This window comes from Mytilus galloprovincialis, chromosome 4, assembly GCF_965363235.1.
Source record: "Mytilus galloprovincialis chromosome 4, xbMytGall1.hap1.1, whole genome shotgun sequence".
Taxonomy (NCBI): domain Eukaryota; kingdom Metazoa; phylum Mollusca; class Bivalvia; order Mytilida; family Mytilidae; genus Mytilus; species Mytilus galloprovincialis.
Window position 1 is genome coordinate 43,200,710 of NC_134841.1, and position 21,366 is coordinate 43,222,075.

Sequence of the window (21,366 nt, forward strand, 5' to 3'; positions counted from 1 at the left end):
AAATTCTCTATCTCCTTGTCTGTAACTAAGGAAGCTGACATTTTGAATTGCTGAATGTATTGACATGTAATTTCTACAATAATAAGCCTAAAAACTCTCATGTTGCATCTAAAAGTCTTCTTTTTCTCCAATTTCATTACATTCTGAAGCGGCACAGAAGCCAGAAATCGCCCGGTGTTTATGTTTGACGCCGGAAGCATACCTTTGACGTCACCTAGTGTAGGGACCAAAGAAGATAACATCTTTTCGCCGAATTTTCTTTAATGAAGATTTTACACTGAAATAATGATTCAAATTTTATTATGAACTGGTTTTGCATTAGAATAGAGATAACTGTATTGTATTTGAAGCTTTGCAGACGTCCATCGGTAGTTCTACTGTCGCAAATACCCGTTAACCTGACAGTAAAACTACTGATGGACATCCTTAACCTTAAAGCTTCAAATACAATACAGTTATCTCTTAAATATACTTACACTTGTAGGTGGTTAATGACAAGTTTCTGTATATTTGTATATGATGTCTCTATAGAGATTCCTAGTTTCTTCAATCCCTAAAAAAAATCTATACTGTATCTAAATTATCGGCTATTTCTAAAAATATCTACCCTTTATCATCAATTTTCAGTCATTAATTTAAAAGAAAAAAACCTATTGCCAATACTGTTAAATTTTATTTATATGTTGTCTCTATAGAGATTCCTAGTTTATTCAATCCCTAAAATAAAGTTTCAAGTATTCTGTAATTAAATTATCAACTATTTCTAAAATTATCTCCCCTTCATCATTAATTTAAAGTGCGTAATTTGAGAGAAAATACATATTGCCAATACTGTTAAAGTTTCTGTATATTATGTTCCTATTGAGATTCCTAGTTTCTTCAATCCATAAAAAATGTGCATGTATACTGTAATCAATTCATGATTATTTGTTTAATTATCTCCCCTTCACCATCAAATTTCAAAGCATACTTTGGGTGAAACAAGAGTGCACACGCTGAAATGTCTCGCCTTCTATACTAATCATTGATATTATGTTGATAGTCCTAAGTATAAAGCTAAGCTTTAATACAACTGTCACATAAACTTAACATTAACCAAGATAACTATACAAAGACCAATGAACCTTGAAAATGAGGTCAAGGTCAGATGAACCATGCCAGGCAGACATGTACAGCTAACAATGCTTCTATACAACATATATAGTTGACCTATTACTTATAGTTTAAGAAAAATAGACCAAAACACAGAAACTTAACACTGTGCAATGAACCGTGAAAATGAGGTCACGGTCAAATAAAACCTGCGCGACTGACATAAAGATCATAAAATATTTCCATACACCAAATATAGATGACCTACGGCATATAGTATTAGATAATAAGACCAAAACTCAAAAACTTAACTTTGACCACTGAACCATGAAAATGAGGTCAAGGTCACATGACATCTGCCCGCTAGATAGGTACACCTTACAATCATTCCATACAACAAATATAGTAGACCTATTGCATATAGTATGAGAAAAACAGACCAAAACACAAAAATTTAACTATAACCACTGAACCATGAAAATGAGGTCAAAGTCAGATGACACCTGCCAGTTGGACATGTACACCTTACAGTCCTTCCATACACCGAATATACTAGCCCTATTGCTTGTAGTATCTGAGATATGGATTTGACCACCAAAACTTAACCTTGTTCACTGATCCATGAAATGAGGTCGAGGTCAAGTGAAAACTGTCTGACAGACATGAGGACCTTTCAAGGTACGCACATATCAAATATAGTTATCCTATTACTTATAATAAGAGAGAATTCAACATTACAAAAAATCTTAACTTTTTTTTCAAGTGGTCACTGAACCATGAAAATGAGGTCAAGGACATTGGACATGTGACTGACGGAAACTTCGTAACATGAGGTATCTATATACAAAGTATGAAGCATCCAGGTCTTCCACCTTCTAAAATATAAAGCTTTTAAGAAGTTAGCTAACACCGCCGCCGCCGCCGTAGCCGCCGCCGCCGCCGGATCACTATCCCTATGTCGAGCTTTCTGCAACAAAAGTTGCAGGCTCGACAAAAACATTGCAATTATTGTTAATCTAAATTTAGGAAATTAATAAAAAATTACTTAATAGTGAAGATGATGATTTTCCAGTGTAACTATATCTGTATTCCTGCATCCACTTATCATAGATAGTTTGTTTAAACTATGAGCTTTAATAAGCATTACAAATAAACTTCTTGGAAAAGCTAATATAACTAAAATATTTTACCATTTCCAGCAACAAATATCTGTACTATACAAAAGTTTTCACATCTAGTTTTACAATGTGCTTTGTCATGTGTTTTTTCTGTACTTTAAGGGTGTAGGTGAGGTTTATGAATTTGTGTCAGATATTCAGACTCCTTGGTGTTTTTCCTTATGATACAAGGTAAAATATTTTACCCTGTAACACCTATATACCTATTAATATAAGACTTAATAGCTCATAACAGGTCATTTGACAAAGTTTAAGCAGATTCTTGATTTTCTTTCTTTTGATTTGAGACTCAAATAATACCAAGGCCTTTTTTTTTTAATTAGTTGGTTTACGGATCCGCCGACCCGATTTTGTTTAAAAGTGAAATAAAATTAAAATTTTGATTTCGTGTTGTTTTTTATTCCGCCGACCCGATTTTTCGAGTGCTGTGAATAAAAAAATCCGAGGCGTTCCAAAACGTTTTGTCTGTGTCAATAAAGCGTTTGTAGTGAACGGCGTATTTTGAAAAGCTTCGAAATGACGCAGACGAATTCAAAAACCCAACGAGGGAGGACCATGGAGTCTGACGGCTTCATCTACTTTCAGTTGAATATTAACTTTGATGGTCAACGTACTGAGAGCACTTTTATCAAATGCAAACCTAAGCAAACAATCGGCGATGCCATATTCGACAATATGGCTGATGAAAATGTTGCCATTGTCAAGGTACAAACAGTTTCGCCACCAAACAAAACTAGGGCAGACACCCCTACCAGTACACCCGTAGAAGTGCTTGCGTCCTTTGGGGCAAAAATTATATTTGTTGATGTAAATGAAGGAGCACCTCCAGAAAAAAGTGCAAAGCTGAACATGGATGATAAAGTTAATGCTTTTTCAATCCTACTCAAAGCACAGAAAAAATACGACGCATTGCCAACTCAAAGGTATATACATACAAATACATGGTTTTATAATATAGAATTTTAAAGAATGGTAATGTGGAATATGTCAATGAGACCTCAACCCAATGAACAAGAATGAAATATAAATCAGTAGACCCTTATACTTCCCGGTCAAATCAAAGACTTAAAAATTGGTATCTGCTGCTTCTTCGCCAAGCACGCTGCAATTGCAATTATTAAAGGAGTCAGAATAATGTGTTTGGGTAAGGTAACATATCTTTGGGGGAACTGTTACCTTGTGAGCTACCACATTTAAATTCTGGCTCAGTGTGTCAGTTTAGCATTTCATTTCTCATTATCATATTCTCATCCTAATTATGCATCTGATTAGCCACTAGACATTAAACAACAATTGACCATCCATCCATCAAATGCAAAGCATATCAAGATAAGAGCTAAACTATTTCTCCTCCTCAACCCCTGTAATGTCATGAATGAACAGCATTTTTTTTTTTTTTTTCCTCCAACTCAAATTTTTCAGAACAGTTATACGTGAACAAAAAAAAAATCTAAGATTGCTATTTTATTTTTATTTTTTTTACCTCCTCCGACCCTAACCTTTGACACTAGTTGTCCGTAAACCAACTAATTAAAAAAAAAAGGCCCAATGCAAAGGAGTAGGTCCGGTAAGGGCCCATTTTGGCCTCAAATTTCAGGTTCATCTGCCAAAAGATTTTGGACACTTTTAAACACTTAAGTGTCTATTTCAGTTGATTCAATTACTTTATGTGAAAGATTTTAACTGAGTTAGTCATTAAAATCGCTCCAATTTAAGTTAAAATTGGAAAAATCTATCAAATATGCCAAAAAATGTCACTTTTCAGATGATTTTTGTCAAAAATGAAAGTGGCCACATCCGTGTTCATCCTCAACCTTTCTATATGTTATGTGTTATCATCAAATACAACTTACATTTAAATATTAAGAATGAACACGAATGGGCCACTTTCATTTAAGACGGAAACCGTCTAAAATTTAACTAAAATACTCAAATTATGAAGATTTCAGTTATTTAGCATGACTTCATGATGCTAGTACCCGATACATATGCACTGTATTGTCAAAAACAGCCCATATTCATGTAGCAGAAGCATTCTACTTTCCAATAAATAGCTTAAAGTTTACATTTAAACAATTTTGTAAAACTGCTATATTTTGGGGTCAAAATGGGGTCTTAATCGGACCTTCCACTTTAAGGTAAAAGTCTGATTTCTTGATTTATTTAATTTCACCTAAGATCACTTAATTTCATCCTTAAAAACAATATTTTTTTTAAGACTTCTCCATTTTTAAGACAGTATGTTAACTATAAAATTTCTTTTGTTCTGTTTCATTAAGATTGCTGCCTTTTTGACATATACCACACATCAACTTGCATTCATATCCATATATACTGACCTTGTCTGTTAGTTCATGCAACAGGAAAGACTTCAGTTCCAAGCTAAAATTAGAAAAATCATATCTATTATCCAAGCATCCTTTTTACTTCCTTATTTCTTTTAAGATAAAAACTAACACAAACTATTTTGTCAAAGGAAATATTGGTACATGTATCAATGTATTGCTAACCAAATTAAGCTTTTTTACAATCATCTTCTCTGTGGAAAAGTTTCATTTAGTTTGTAATAACTATTTGTAGAAACATTAGGGGGAAGGTTAAGACAAATGTATACCATGTCATCTTCTTAAACGTGTGCAATATGTAAAATCTGCAGAAGTGCTTCATTCTAAAATTGTGCGCACAGTCAATGCTTTTACAATCCTATTGAATTACTAAAAGAATCATTCAATACTTATAATCAAACTGTTTAGCAAGGATCATGAGGACACATTTTCCACCAAGTTTTTCTTTTATTTACCTGTGCAAGTAAGTGTGGAAGATCATGTCATCATGAGTGTTCAATTTCATTTTGAAATGAATGAATTTCAGAATGATGTAAGATTATTGTTAGACAAACAAAATAATATATTATTATGAAACATACATGTTATGAAATTATTTCTTAATATTTGAGCAGTAAAAAGCTCTGAATAATAAAATTCAACTTCAAGAGAATTGCAAATTATGAGCACCTATAGAAGAACAATTTTGATTCCCACTATCTCTGTGATGGTAACAATAAGTAACTTTACATAAAAAAAAAATAATAAAAAATAAAAGGATCATGCTACAAAATCTTCATTAATATAGCTGTTAAAACAAATCAGTTTGCTTGTCTTGTAGATTTTAGCGTATGTATTTGTACATATCTATTGAAGTCATATTTGTTGAGGAAGAGAAAGTAACTGAGAAACATCATTAGATGCTGGTTTATAGTATGCACCTTAAAATAATAATGAATTTATTTCCAATATGCTTGATCTGTTACTTATTGGGCCTATCTTTACCTTGGTATCCCAAACAGCAGTAGTTCCAGGAAATCATTGCTGACTGTACCACTGCCTGTAGCCTGTAAATGTAAATATAACCTATTACTTGAAAAACAAGAATGTATCCATAGTACATGAATGCTCCATTCACACTATCATTTTCTATGTTCAGTTAACTGTGAAATTGGGGTCAAAACTCTAATTTGGCATTAAAATCAGAGAGATCATATCATAGGTAACATGTGTACTTAGTTTCAAGTTAACTGGACTTCAACTTCATCAAAAACTTAAACCTGTAGTGGGACAGACGGGCAAATCGACAGACTGACAGACAAACAAAGGGAATCGAAAAATATAATGCCTGTAAGGCATTTAATTTGGAACATTTAAATAAATCGTTTTTGTTTTGTTATCTTGAAGACACTGAAGCTGGTATATTTTCATGGAATGGAAGCTGTGAAGTAGAAAAGTACACCATCTGCGTTCTTCAATGTCGAAGAGTTCCATGAAAATGTCAATCAACAAAATGGTGGCAAGTAAAAAGTTGAATATATTAGAAAAGCTATCACTATCAACTACAAACTTTAACAAATAAATAGCATGCAACAACTAATGGCTGTTCAATTTAAACAAACATAGCATTAGAGGTGGCATTTTAGGTTGATGCCTTTTGATAGTTCACAGAAACATTAGGTTAAGAATTGTTTTAAAACTACTTCTATAGATGTATGGATGTATGCTTTTTTGCCTTCATATCCTAAACTGCAATGACAAAACAAAACAACTATTATTTTTTTTTTTTTTTTTTTAAGACTTGAAATACATTTATTGAAAATCACCTGAATACAATTTTCCTTGTATAACCCAGGGAAGAATACACAAGGGGCCCTGTGTTTACAATGATCCAACGTCCAGGGATAAACGGTGGACTCTATTATAAAAAAAAAAAATCTATTTTATATTTTTTCCATACATAAGTTATACATTCATATTAATTACACAGATTGAGTTTGCGTATAAATTATTCACAATATTCTACCAGTAAATAAAATACATCAAAATTCCTCCAAAACACACTACAATCTACACAATAATTTACCTTTACTTATATAATTGACATTTAATTTTTTGTACTTTTAACACCTGGATTACAATGTTATGTGTCGGTCAGTGATTTTATAGGTCACATGCTCGACCTTGTAAATGCGTGTATTGTATATTTCTATCGTTGGATGTATTATGTTCTAAAAAGGAAAGGAAAGTAAGCACAAATTATTACGTCACTTACTAATGTATAACATTTATTATAAGTTTTATTTCAGCTGCAAAATGTTCTTTTTTAGATGATAATGATTTGTCCATAGATTCAATTAAACTGCCCAGTTCCCGTTTTGCATATGATATCAATTGACTGGAAGTAAAACTTTTAGACTGATATTTGATTATATTCCTACATTTCCAAATAATCCATTTAACTGTATTCATAATCGTATTAGTTATGACATTGTACTTTTTGTTGTAATTGTACATTCCTAGTATGATAAGTTCTTCGCTCAATGGAATATATACAGTGTTATTAAATACATTATATGTTTTAAGCGCATCAAAAATGTGTTCCCAATCAACCATTATAATGTTACAGCTGTGAAAAAGGTGTGTGAGAGTTTCGTTTTCTGTTTTACAAAAATGGCATTTGCCATTATTTGATTTGCCGATTCTAAATAGGTTTTGCTCCGTATAGATAATGTCATGAACAATTTTCCAGCTAATTTGATTTGCTTTCCTAGAGGACATACTTTTATTTAAATTTATCCAGATCTTTTTCCACGGTAATTCCGAATTATACTGAATATTCCATTTTATTTGACAGTTTGGAACTATATCTAAATTTAACGAATATTGGATTAATTTCAAAGATATCTCACTTAGGATTACTACTTTATTCTGTTTATCGTAAAATTCAAATGTATTTTTAATGTAATAACCATTTTTGGGGGTTCTGGATCAACGTGGACGTTTTTTAGTCTGTCCGTGAACAATTTTGGAATAGCTAATTTCAGCCTTGTCCATTCCGAGATCCAGTTTCTCTTATCTTTAAGAGTATTGTATATAAAGTTGTCGCTTTTGATGTTTTTCGTTTCTTCATCCCAAATATCTTTTATTGTATGAATTCCACTTTTTCCGAAGTTAGCGAAAAAAATAGGTTTTTTGTTGTATTGAATTTTTATGTTTTTCGGAAAAAGTGGAATTCATACAATAAAAGATATTTGGGATGAAGAAACGGAAAACATCAAAAGCGACAACTTTATATACAATACTCTTAAAGATAAGAGAAACTGGATCTCGGAATGGGCAAGGCTGAAATTAGCTATTCCTAAATTGTTCAAGGACAGACTAAAAAACGTCCACGTTGATCCAGAACCCCCCAAAAATGGTTATTATATTAAAAATACATTTGAATTTTACGATAAACAGAATAAAGTAGTAAATTTATCCAATATTCGTTAAATTTAGATATAGTTCCAAACTGTCAAATAAAATGGAATATTCAGTATAATTCGGAATTACCGTGGAAAAAGATCTGGATAAATTTAAATAAAAGTATGTCCTCTAGGAAAGCAAATCAAATTAGCTGGAAAATTGTTCATAACATTATCTATACGGAGCAAAAACTATTTAGAATGGGCAAATCAAATAATGGCAAATGCCATTTTTGTAAAACAGAAAACGAAACTCTCACACACCTTTTTCACAACTGTAACATTATAATGGTTGTTTGGGAACACATTTTTGATGCGTTTAAAACATATAATGTACTAAATAACACAGTATATATTCCATTGAGCGAAGAACTTATCATGCTAGGAATGTACGATTACAACAAAAAGTACAATGTCATAACTAATACGATTATGAATACAGTTAAATGGATTATTTGGAAATGTAGGAATATAATCAAATATCAGTCTAAAAGTTTTACTTCCAGTCAATTGATAGCATATGCAAAACGGGAACTGGGAAGTTTAATTGAATCTATGGACAAATCATTATCATCCAAAAAAGAAAATTTTGCAGCTGAAATAAAACTTATAATAAATCTTATACATTAGTAAGTGACGAAATAATTTGTACTTACTTTCTTTTCCTTTTTAGAACATAATACATCCAACGATAGAAATATACAATACACGCATTTACAAGGTCGAGCATGTGACCTATAAAACCACTGACCGACACATAACAATGTAATCCAGGTGTTAAAAGTACAAAAAATTAAATGCCAATTATATAAGTAAAGGTAAATTATTGTGTAGATTGTAGTGTGTTTTGGGGGACTTTTAATGTATTTTATTTACTGTAGAATATTGTGAACATTTTATACGCAAACTCAATCTGTGTAATTAATATGAATGTATAACTTATGTATGGAAAAAAATATTAAATAGATTTTAAAAAAAAAAAAAAAAAAAAAAAGAATAAACATCTACATACACATGTATATTTACTTGAATTTTTCTGTGTCTTAGACTGGTATCTAAAAGTCATCAGACATGAAAAAAAGTTAAAACGACATGTCATGCTGAGTGTGTGTTTTCTTTATAATTTTTTTCACATTTTCATTTTGCAGTTCCTATTTTATAAGTCGCAATAAGATGCAACACAGGGTCTTAATATTAAAATCATTATTATATCTAAATTAGGGTTCGAAATCGAAATGCGAGGTATACATGAAAAATATAAAAAAGAAATAAACAATGTCATGTGGAATTTTATATGGGAGGGAAAAGTAAATTTAATTAAAAGGGACGTGTGTTGCTTACCGGTAGAGGAAGGGGGATTGGTATAATCAATATAGACTCGTTCATTAAATCCAAACAAATCAAAAGTATGCAAAAGATTTTAAGATCAAAAACCGATAACTGGAATACAATAGCCAAATGGTGGCTACAGAAGTTTGATATCAAATATAATTGTGATAATGTTTTAGTAAAGTGTTCGGACTTACGAGGATTACAAATGGAAAATTTTCCAAAATACTATCTTGAGTTAATTAAAACGTGGTCAAAATGTTTAAGTATACAAAGTCCAATAAATAAAAACGATATCCTAAACCAACAACTTTTTGGAAACATAAAAAATTCAAAACAACTATTATTATGAAGAATACCCTCTGTAATGACCAACAAACCTTTTTTTCTTGTGCAAATTTTAACAATTTGGAGTCCATCTCCATTAGTATGTCTTCCCAGGATTCTGACATTTGTTGTACTGTTAACTGTAGGTACTGAAATATTACATAAATATTGTTAAAGTCATAAGAAACAAGTGAAAGATGAAAAATAATGTTTATCCAATTCTTGAACCAACGCATGAATATTTATCATAAACTTAGTGTTCTGTGCACGATTTTATCATATTTTACGCAAATATATCATATAATCGTCAATTTGTTTTCTCTCTGTCTGTTATGATTTAACAAATATGGCTGCTCATTAAATGCCGTGTTTTTAAGCCGAAGTTTACCGATTGTCACCTTATAGTAAACAAATAACAAAAAGCATGGGATTGAGCACGTGTTTAACATGTATAATCAGATAATTGTTTATTTTAATGACACATCCATGCGTATTGCGATCACCGAATTCATACGAGGAGGGTCACGCTCAGGTCACTATGCATACGGAAAATATGTCGGCGAATTGCTTCCTGGAAGCAAGCAATTAAAAATAAGTAAACTTCTTCTAAATGTGGACAAATTAAAGAACTTTCCTCAGAAAAAAGTATATGTATATAAGTTGTATAATGAAAATTATCCATTTAGTTATAAAAAACGGATGCATTTTTTTTTTTAATTTGAGGTTTCATATGACTTTAAAGGAGCATTGTATAACCATATCGTCAATGTTGAACCAAGAGAAAAAACTGTTTTTAAACAAATGATTTTATTATTGTCTTCTTTTCCTGCTTTTTAAAAATATTACAATATAGAAAATTTGTCAGGTTGAAAATATATTTTAGACTAATGGGACATTAAGTGTAGTGTGATGGTAGTATAATTTATTGGTTATTAGGAAATAAGCTCTCACAATCAAATTAAAAATTGGAACCCCTTTTTCAGAGATTGCCACTGCAAATGATTTTGAAGCCATATATAAAGGACAATAAATTACATAAACAATTATTAGAAATATATACAAATAATGTCTTTCTTTTACAAAATGTAAGTGTAAATCAATTATACAGTCGGAAACCCAGTTGAAATAGAACAAAAGAATCGAAGCTCTTTGTTAGAGAAGGCGATAAAGGTGTACTGTATTGTTTACTATAGTGACAAAAATTTTAAAAGTTAATAGAAACAAACAAAATTACAATTTTCTTCTCAATTACGAGGTGTTTTATTTTAAAAACACCATTTGCATAAGTTTTCAATTTATCTAGGACATAGTTAAGCAGAACAATTAGATTTCAAGTCGACGAAATGGGTATCTTTCAAGTTGGATAAAGAAAATGCCTAACCTCTGATTTTTTTTAAAAATTACCACGGACAGAAAACATATCAATCTAATAGTTCAAAAATTTTTGTGTCTGCCCTGCCATTATGTGACTCAAGAAAAAATTCCAAAAATGGGTAACAATTGTATCGAAAAGAGAAAATCGAGTGCACCTTTTTATGTTAGGGCATGTTTGAGTTGAATATTTTGTCTTGATATCGTACAAAGTAAGATTATTTCATATATCGTCTCGCTTCAGATTCTATTGTTTTTAAATATATCAAAGCTACAGATTGACTTTATAACACAAAAAAATACCAGTACTAAAAGATGAAATATATGGGTCAAGTGAAATACCTATTTAATGAGTCACAAAAACAGAGAAGGTGTGTTCGAATAGCTATTATTTTTACTGAAAGTACTTGACGACAGTCTTTCAAGTTGGATGATGAAAATGCATATCTTTGAAAAAATATAATTTTTTGTGTGTGAAAATTAGGGTTTATAGTCTTTATACACTAAAAAAATCTAGTCTGCCCTTCCACGAAATTTTTAATTAGAATTTTTTTAAATGTTTATGAATTTTTCGAAAATTCCACCTGACAACCGATCAGACAATAGTTTTAAGTTGAATCAATGCAGACAAGATCATTAACTGATGCTCATTAGCTAGTTGATACATTTGTTTTTTAAAATACAACTGACATATAAGGATCGTAATGGTGCAATGTGGATAAATTTATCGGTTTCCATGAGCAAAATTGGTAGCGCGTCATCCCTACAATGGCTTCCAATTTCTACGATTGTGAAAATGAAAATGAATGGGGAGATAATTCTGACGAAGAAGAATCCTGACTGTATAATATAACATTCTTCTATTGCTTAAGAAAGAAACAAAGCCTTGTTCTAGTTCCTATAAAACATGGGCTGCAAGTGATTGACATTGTAATTGAAATTGCAACTGTATTTGAACAACACTGAAAATCAAAATGCACATTTGTTTCTGTATTGCTTGCTAAGAAAGTTCACATTTATCTGTTATTTTTTTTTATCACAAAAAAGTTGGTTTCTATAACGTTATGGCTTAATAAAATATAAATGGCTGCCCTTCAAACAAGGATTATACTGTAGATTCATTATTATTCGTTGGATACCAATTTTCGTGGATTTCGTGGATTTCGTGGGCACAGTCTAACCACGAAATTAAATATTCAACGAATGATAATTTTTCTATAGGTTTGAATGCAGACTTCAGCAAAACCACGAAATTAAATATCCAGGAAAATGCAAGTTTTTCTTAATCCACGAAAATTGGTACCCACGAAAATAAATGAATCCACAGTATGTGTTAAAACAACAATTGTAAAACACTTACAGCTATCAATGATGCCACCTGTCCACATTTCAGTGCTAACATTCTTAGTTCTTTGTCTCTTGAAGCCACCAATGATGTGTTGTACTGAAAAACACAATAATGTTATTTGAAATTTACCATAATTTTGTATAGTAATACTTGTATTGTGCTACATGGACAACATTAACAGGAATCACACTATCTAATTCTTCTTTTTTTAGTTGCTGGCTTAAAATTCACCATATAAGAGTGCTACTTAAGTTTAATACATATGAATATTAAAATACATTTACAAAGTTCTTGATGAATATATTATTTTTTTCAGGCACTTGCTAAACAATGAAAATTAGGTCAAGGACAATGGACTTATGATGGGCAAAAACTTTGTAACATTAGGTGTCCAGACCTGCCAACTATCCCGATTTTCGCGGTATCATCCCGATTTTTATCCCTCAACCCGAATCCCGATATCGGGATTGTAAAACTAGTCAAAATCCCGATTTTCACCAAATATACCCGAAAAAATTATTGTTTTCCGATTTTGAAGTTTTTCTGATCAATTTTAAAAAATCTATAGTTTTACCTGGTGATATATTATGACAAGTTAACAACCCTACGCTAATCAACAGTCACAACAGGTGTCATAATTAGTGGTTGTATGTAATCAGATTACCTAATGGGTCGTAACAGTCCTCAAAATTAATTTGTATACACAAATTTGGTCAAACAGCCTTTCAATTTTAATCAATTTATCATACAAGCACAATTTGCAACATTTGCCGTAGTTCCACAACAAAATCATAATTAATTGAAAGATGAGAACTGTAATGAACTCTCAAGAAAACATCGTTCATCTTGAAATTTGTTTAATTTTTGAAACCAGACGTTGTGTGTCATTTTGTATTCACTTCTACTGTGTTACTGTATAAGCCTCCGCCGGTAAGAGCACCTCTGAATACAAAGAAAGATAACTCAAATTTTATCCATTTTCTCATTGATACTGATAAGACCATAAGTAAGACTAAATCAAAATCTGTCTTCATCCTTCTAACTTTAGGACATGTAGTTTTAGGTCTTATGAGTCAAGGTTCATAGATAAGAAGGTCTTTGGAGGGGGAAATGGGGGGGGGGGGGGTTCTACTTTGAATCCTTTATTTTTAATGCCATTTTTCTCTATTCTTCAGTTATTTTGTCAATTTTATAATTTAATAGTACAAGAATCATGCAAATAAAAGAAATCAAGGCCTACAAGCTCATCATTAGTATACCAAAAGAAAAGAGAAGAGAACTTAGACTATTTTAGGAGTAAAGAACAATGCACGCAGAAAAGTCGCTAAAATTGTAACCCTTAAAAATCTGGTCGCGCGCTAAATCCCCCATGGAGATTTTCAAAAGTTGGCAGGTCTGGGTGTCTGCATACAAGGTATGAAGCATTCATGTCTTCTACCTTCTGAAATTTAAGCTTTATAGTTAACCTTATGTCTTGCATACTTTCAGTGTAACAAAATACTGTACCTCAATATTACTTTTATCAGTTTAATCAGACAAAGCATCTATCAATCCTTATAGAAGTTTCTCAAAAATCTTACTAAAACTTACTGTCAATATTTTAAACATGCTTTTGTCATCTGACTCATGGCTGACTTCACCAATTATCACCAGACTTCTCAGATCCTGTGACACAGCAGCTGTATGGATTTTATCAATCTGAAATGTATAAAGTATTTTATATCACTGGCCTCCATATATCGATAAGATGTATTTCTGACAGATCTGGGAGACAAGCACACAAATTTTCTATAAATTCATACAGTGTGAGTAGGCTAACAACGGACAAGCCAATATTTGAGTTATATACCCATTGAGCATGCTGATAAAATAAGATGTACTAAAAGTATTTCAAAAAGTTTAAAAGGAAACAGTGAATTGAAAAGGAAATTAAATATGGAAAATTTTACAAAATAGACAGCCATACTCTCACTCAAACTGCCTTGCTGAGGTAAACATTTTCTATAACTACATATGAATTCTATCAATACAGGAAGTGTTTATTTTCATTTTTAATAAATATATACTTTCACTCAAACTGCCTTGCTGAGGTAAACATTTTCTATAACTACATATGAATTCTATCAATACAGGAAAAATTTATTTTCATTTTTAATAAAAATATACTTTCACTAAAACTGCCTTGCTGAGGTAAACATTTTCTATAACTACATATGAATTCTATCAATACAGGAAGTGTTTATTTTCATTTTTAATAAATATATACTTTCACTCAAACTGCCTTGCTGAGGTAAACATTTTCTATAACTACATATGAATTCTATCAATACAGGAAGTGTTTATTTTCATTTTTAATAAAAATATACTTTCACTCAAACTGCCTTGCTGAGATAAACATTTAAATAGTCATCTGGAACCAAAAAAAATCGATTCTTTAGTTGATTTTTGTACCATATCATAAAGTAACAATTAATAGTGCAATAAAGAAAATTTATAATGAAAAACAAATGTTAAAAAAATTTCTGAAATTTTTGTACCCTCAAGCCTCCTCAATTGTAACTGTTCTAATCTGTAAATCCCATGTTGCTATAGCTACCCCAAAATAAATATAAAAAATACTGTGTACACATCATATAAACTCAAAACTTCTTTCAAATTCAAGTTGTCAGTATATCTTCTCATGATATGTAGACAAATACAATTTTTATTTTGTTTTACATATTAAAATATTTTAAGTTTTGATATCCATTCAACATGTTCAAGTCGAATAAAACAGACATGTATACAAAAAAATCATATTCTAAATTTTATGAGAAATCAAACTATTAAAAAGTATGATGATCTAAAATTTTGAGAAGGAATTAAAAATTTATATTTGCAAGATAAAACAATCAACACTACAATTCTTCCTCAAAATAAGAGTTGTGGAATATCATCAGACATAATAGACCTTCCTTTCTATTTCTATAGAAGACTGGTCAAAATCTGGAGTATTTTATTTTGTACTTTATCAAGATAAATGATATATAAGCCACATTATAAAGCAAATCCTACACAGATTTCAACAGCTCTAAGAAAGTAAGAAAACTACTATCAATACTCAATGAAATCCTTATACTCACTGTAACACCATTTATTTGATCTACTGCCATGACAACAATTGGATATACACCATAGGCAAACATGTGTATGTCTTGTTTTCCACAGCTAGCTATCAGAAGGTTCAACCTGGAAATTATAAACTTGATCATGCATTCTGCAATCAACAGAGACAATATAATTGTTGTAATTAAGATATAAGACAATAAAAAATATTAAGATCCTCAGAGCAACAAAAAAAATTTCCATTGAAAATAAAAAGAAAATGAAAAGAGAAGGAAAAGAAGAATGTGTATGAGAATATTATTACTTGGATGGAGAGTTGTTGTCTCATTGGCACTCATACCATATTTAGGAGATAACTGTATTGTATTTTAAGCTCCAACGGTATCAATTGGGGATTTGATGGTCGCAAATTAAGTTTACTGGCGATGCGTTAGTGGAGACAGTAAACGGGGATTTGCGACCATCAAATCCCCATTTGATGCCGTTGGATCTTAAAATACAATATTGTTATCTCCATTCTAATGAAACTGACAGAAAATAACGTTAAATAGATATAGGAAGATGTGGTGTGAGTGCCAATGAGACAACTCTTTATTTCTAAGGCAAATATGCAATTTTCCAAGTCATAACTCCATAACTCTGAGCAGTTAGTGATTCACTGCCCAGATTATATCTCTGTCTGGGAGATTTTGTTCTTAGTAATGTGTATGATTTTCAAAAATTTGCATGAGGCCAATTTAAGTAAGAGTGCAAAACAAGGCAGTGTGGAATTTTCCCATGCTATAAAGGAGCATTACTATAAAATGGTATATGACTTCAAATCAAACTCTGTTTTGGTTCTTAGCATTGTGTACAATTTTTATAAAATTTGAATGAGTAAAACTTAAGTGAGAGTGTAGAAAAAAATTGGGACGAACAGAACTTGGACAGAAAGTCAATGTAACATTTAATGCCCCTTTTACCTGTTGGCCCACACATACAAAATATAAATCCCAATCAAATCTAAAAGAGGAGAAATCTCCGTTTTGCAATTTTTAAATAAAATCCTGATGAAATCCACATCCTTTGGACATCTGACATGTGTGTTGTTATTTGTATTTGGAATATCTTTCCCTTGTTTGTCAGAAATACTGAATTTTCTCCTAAAAAAAGTTTTTCATCACTCATTAAATCAGCACCTTGCATTTTAAAAGAAGGAATTACCATAGTTAGATGAATGAATTTACTCACATCAGACTAAAATTGACTAATAACAATATACACAATTCATATAGAATCAAATTCAAAACAGTGTGGCTGTGGCCATTGATTAACAACCTAAATTATCCTATTGACTGGGACAGATTAGGTGAACGTTTGTCTGTAATGACCACTGCTCACTATGTACTTGTTAAAGACACTTAAACTGTGGTGTCGCTAAAGGTTCTCAATGCCTCAAATAAAGTAATTCGAAAAACTAATCAGGATTAACACGATGTTTTGATTTATATCAATAATATAAATCAAAACATAAAGGTTATTCCTGATTCTAATATGACGTCCTTATTACGCTTTGTAAACAAAGCTGTGTTCTAATGAGCACAAAATATGTTTGACACATGTGCACAAACTTACTGTTTATATTAACTTTATTTCCATCGTTATCCTTTAAAATATATACATTTAAGCAGCTAACATAAAGTTTTATTATATATTTTTATGAAACAACATATATTTACCCTGCTCGTAGTTTTTAAACTTATCAAATATGAACTGCAATGCACAGACTCCTTGAGGAGGAAACGGGAACAGCCAAACGTTTTTACGGTAATTTCACACGCTTCGACCTATAAAAATACTGTATTTGTCCTATTAGAATCGAAATAATTCCTTCATGTCATGCTCTATGCTCATTTTAACATGGGTAGGCATTATATTTGACCACATTTTACACCTCGCTAACGCTCAGTGTAAAATATCGACAAATATAATGCCTACCCATGTTAAAATGAGCATAGAGCATGACATGAAGGAATTATTTCTTAATTAATTTTTCGAATTATTTTAATATTAACAGCTTTAAGAACCTTCGGTGACCCCACATTTTAAATTCTATAATAAGTAAGTAGTGAGCAGTGGTTTTAACAGATAAACGTTCACCTAATCTGTCCCAGTCAATGGGATAATTTAGGCCGTCAATCAATGGCCACAGCCACACTGTTTTGAATATGATTCTATGAGAAGAGGGAAAATCAAGTTGACGTTGTGGTAGGGAGTGAAAAAATGATATTGAGATTGTCAAGGATTGGCTATGTTCTTTTAACCATACAATTAGCTAACTTCTTCACAATTACTGACGTTACTTTGTTATGAGCCCATAGACATAATTTAGTCATGTGACTGTGACGTCATCAACGTTTTTTCATGGTTTTCTTCTGTTTAAAATGGAATTTAGAATTAAATTATAAGAAATGACTGTAATATTTTTTCTGTCTATTCAAAATAACATAAAAAATGTGGTGCACACTGTTAAATAACACACTACACGCGTTATTCAGTGTGCACCAAATTTTTTATGTTATTTCTTTATAGACAGAAAAAATATTACAGTCATTCCTTAAATAGGAATGAAAACAAACAGTGCAACATGAGGTATAAGATATCTTACTCTTTCTGATCTTTTAACTTTTTACTGTCTTCCACATTTTCTTCTCTGCAAAAAATGCAAATTCTACTATATATTCAGTAAGAAAACAGAATTAAAAAAAAATTACATTAATTCCTTTTGTTTATGCAGATTGTAAAATTGATCATGGTTTACTGTTTGATTAATGGCAATGTATTTGAAAAAGTTATTTTTGTTTGGAATTTAATTTAACATTATAAAAAGCATTCTGTATCACAAGACCTGTAAAACTGCCACACAATGCATAATATGTTAATAATGTGTTGCGCTACGATCTATCCAGGAAAAATATTATTTTTCTACTTTTCAAATATGCATATATATAAGTATTTATTTTTTATTTTTTTAATACAGAATTCATTATCATACTTTCCATTATTACAATGTTAGACATTTATCCTTAAGAATATGGACGTTACAACTTACGATGCAGTTCCTTTAGTATTCAGTGGACTGTAGCTGAAATCATAATGATATTTATATAACATGTATTATACAATTGATAGACCTTTTACTTGAAATGATGAAAGAATTTACACAACATAACCAATTACCTTGAACTATTAAGCGGTGAAAGTTCAAATTGTAAACTTTGATTAAGGTAGTTTGCTTCTCAGTTTCAAAATAATTAACTTTCAAAACACTAGTTTATATTGATAGGGGATTAATAAAGGAATCAAAAAAGCCAAAAAAAATAGGTCAATGTGCTTGTTTTTGAAAAATTAGCCAATGAAATTTTGGCCAGAAAATATTCCCTCTTGACTTTTCATAGCTTATCATTGACAAGTTTAAGTTGTCAAAAACTATTTATAATAATTAAAATTTTACAAGACTTTTACAGATGGGTCATCATTCATTATACATGTAAAAGACTTATAAAAAGAAAAATGGGGGTCAATGGGGAAATATTTTTAAGGCATTTAAATGGATAAAGCCAGAGGATTCGGAAAATCTGACAAAAATCCCAAAACATGACAAGTGAACTTCCTTAAGGTGGCTCGGCGCTATTCGACTGCGCATAATTTCACGCATGAATTACAAAAGTATTTGTCGTAAATTCGATATAATTTTTTTAAATATTTTGATTGATTAAAAATGTTAAATCATTGTAGTTATGTGACTAATAGAATATTTTCGTTCTTAACCGTATTTGTTAAAGGGTCAAAATGACACTTTACCCATTTTCACCATTTTCCCGCCAAAATTTGGGTTTTAAGGCAAAATATTTTTTTTTACTTATCGGTGACCTATGTTTTTTATTTGCTCATTCTTTGAAGCTATAGTTCAGCTTTTTAAATTAAAGTTTTGGACCAAGTGTCATAGAACCTTTTTTTGATTTTCCGAAAAAAATATGTCAACACCTCTATTTTCCCTATCATTTCATTGAAAAATGGTCCCTTTTACATACCTGTTTAAAAGTAAAATTTTGAGCTTAAATGGTCTGTAAAAAATAAAATAACAAAAAATACAGCACTTCTGATAGAAACTTCAAATAGACCTGAGCCACCTTAAGACTAAAGACAATTTTACAGAAATATATCTTTTTCATGAAAACCAATCAAACTCTAGGAGCTTAATTTTTAGCTTGATTTTTTTTTTAGGTAACTCATATCTAATCTTTCAGTTGAAACTATGATATTATCAAAAAAGTGATACCTTATAGAACAAGAGTTAATTCTTAATTCTTAAATCAAATTTTTTTTTCCTTCGTCCTTAGAAATTATATTTACCTCTTAGATAATGGTAAAAGCTTGGGTAAAAATTGGCTAAAATCGTCTTCTAGGTATGGTTCTGGAGACCAGGTGTTTCCTTCTGGTATGGCTTGGTTTATCCAAGTTAAGCTAGTTATTTCCCCTTGTAATTCAATTGTGTGTAGAACCTCTGTATTTTCTATGTCATAAAGATTTATCTTTCCACAGGTATAACTCACAGCTAAAACTAAAACATGGAAAAGGTTGTAAAAAAAAGTATCTTAAAATACAGAATGTGAAATATACACATGGAAAAAAGTATTGCAACACCTTGATTTTTTAAAACTTGAAAAATCAGCCTCTTTTTTTTGGATGAAATATAATAAAATATGTGTATAATATTATTGAAACATAGTTTATGATAACATTGGCATTGAAACGAACAAAAAATGTTTGAAAAAAAAATGATTTATATAACCACAATTTTAATACCAAAATGGAGTGTTTTTTGTACAAAAAAATGCATTTTACAACTTTTACTGTAGTCGAACATTACAATGTCAGACATTTCAAAATTAATCCTTAGATGACTGTTCACATCATGGTTGATGGTTATACGCCAAAGAATTAGTACTTTGTGCGCAGCCTCTATCCAAACGGATAACCGCATCTAAACGTCTTCTGATTCCTGCCATAAATCGACTAATTTGTTGCTAAGGTAGCAGCAACCATTTCTGATGACGGGCATTGTTTATTTCATGATGGGTTTGAACTGGGGTGTCCTTTCGCGCACTTTCCGCCAAATAGTGTCCCAAATATGCTCGATATGGTTGAAATCCGGGCTACGATCGTGCCAAGGAAGATGAACCGAATTCCATTTGAACATTGGATCTTCCTCCACGATGCTAATTTCCAACTTTGGCGAACTCTGCACAACATTGGATACGGAAAACTGTGTGTCTGATCGTTAGCAAAGGTCTCCGAAATGGTCTTATCGCACGATAACCAGTAGCGATGAGTCGATCTCGAACAGTTCTTGTTAAAAGGCTCCTGTATGGCCACCACTCTCTTTTTAGGATTGTCTTGTATGCAATGGGTTTCCTTCTGACCAACCTTCATTATGCTTGATTTTTCTTAGCAAATGGTATAGGGGGTCTTCATTATCTCGGAATGTCTTTTACAGCATTTATTGCCTGATTTATTCTCAAAACGACTTATAGAGAAATGGTGATGACCAACAAAACGTGCAGTTTTTACAGCGACATCCCTGCTTCCCTTATGCTGATAATCTGCCATCTTGCTGCAGTTAAGAGTTGTCCAGGACCCATTATAAGATGTCAATTACATAACTTTAAAAATTTGGTTATTTAAAGGGTTGAAAACAATGAGGATAAAAACAACTGTTTTGTTGTTTACGGGTAGAGTAGCTGCATGTGCAGATAAAAAATTATCGAGTCGATATTTTTTTT

At 31.2% G+C, this 21,366-nt stretch overlaps 1 protein-coding gene across 2 annotated transcripts in view; it reads right to left on the minus strand.

Moving 5' to 3' along the window:
* LOC143072201 (anaphase-promoting complex subunit 4-like) overlaps positions 1-21,366 on the minus strand; it is an 86,575-nt gene that overhangs the window by 60,649 nt on the left and 4,560 nt on the right. For both annotated transcript variants that reach the window (XM_076247028.1, XM_076247027.1), the window contains exons 4-13: positions 19,937-20,144; positions 18,633-18,665; positions 18,189-18,233; positions 15,559-15,664; positions 14,027-14,134; positions 12,449-12,532; positions 9,771-9,866; positions 5,600-5,661; positions 4,610-4,652; positions 477-553 (exon numbers count right to left, since the gene is read on the minus strand). In XM_076247028.1, the coding sequence (XP_076103143.1) occupies positions 477-553; positions 4,610-4,652; positions 5,600-5,661; positions 9,771-9,866; positions 12,449-12,532; positions 14,027-14,134; positions 15,559-15,664; positions 18,189-18,233; positions 18,633-18,665; positions 19,937-20,144 (862 nt within the window). The remainder of the gene's footprint in view (positions 1-476; positions 554-4,609; positions 4,653-5,599; positions 5,662-9,770; positions 9,867-12,448; positions 12,533-14,026; positions 14,135-15,558; positions 15,665-18,188; positions 18,234-18,632; positions 18,666-19,936; positions 20,145-21,366) is intronic.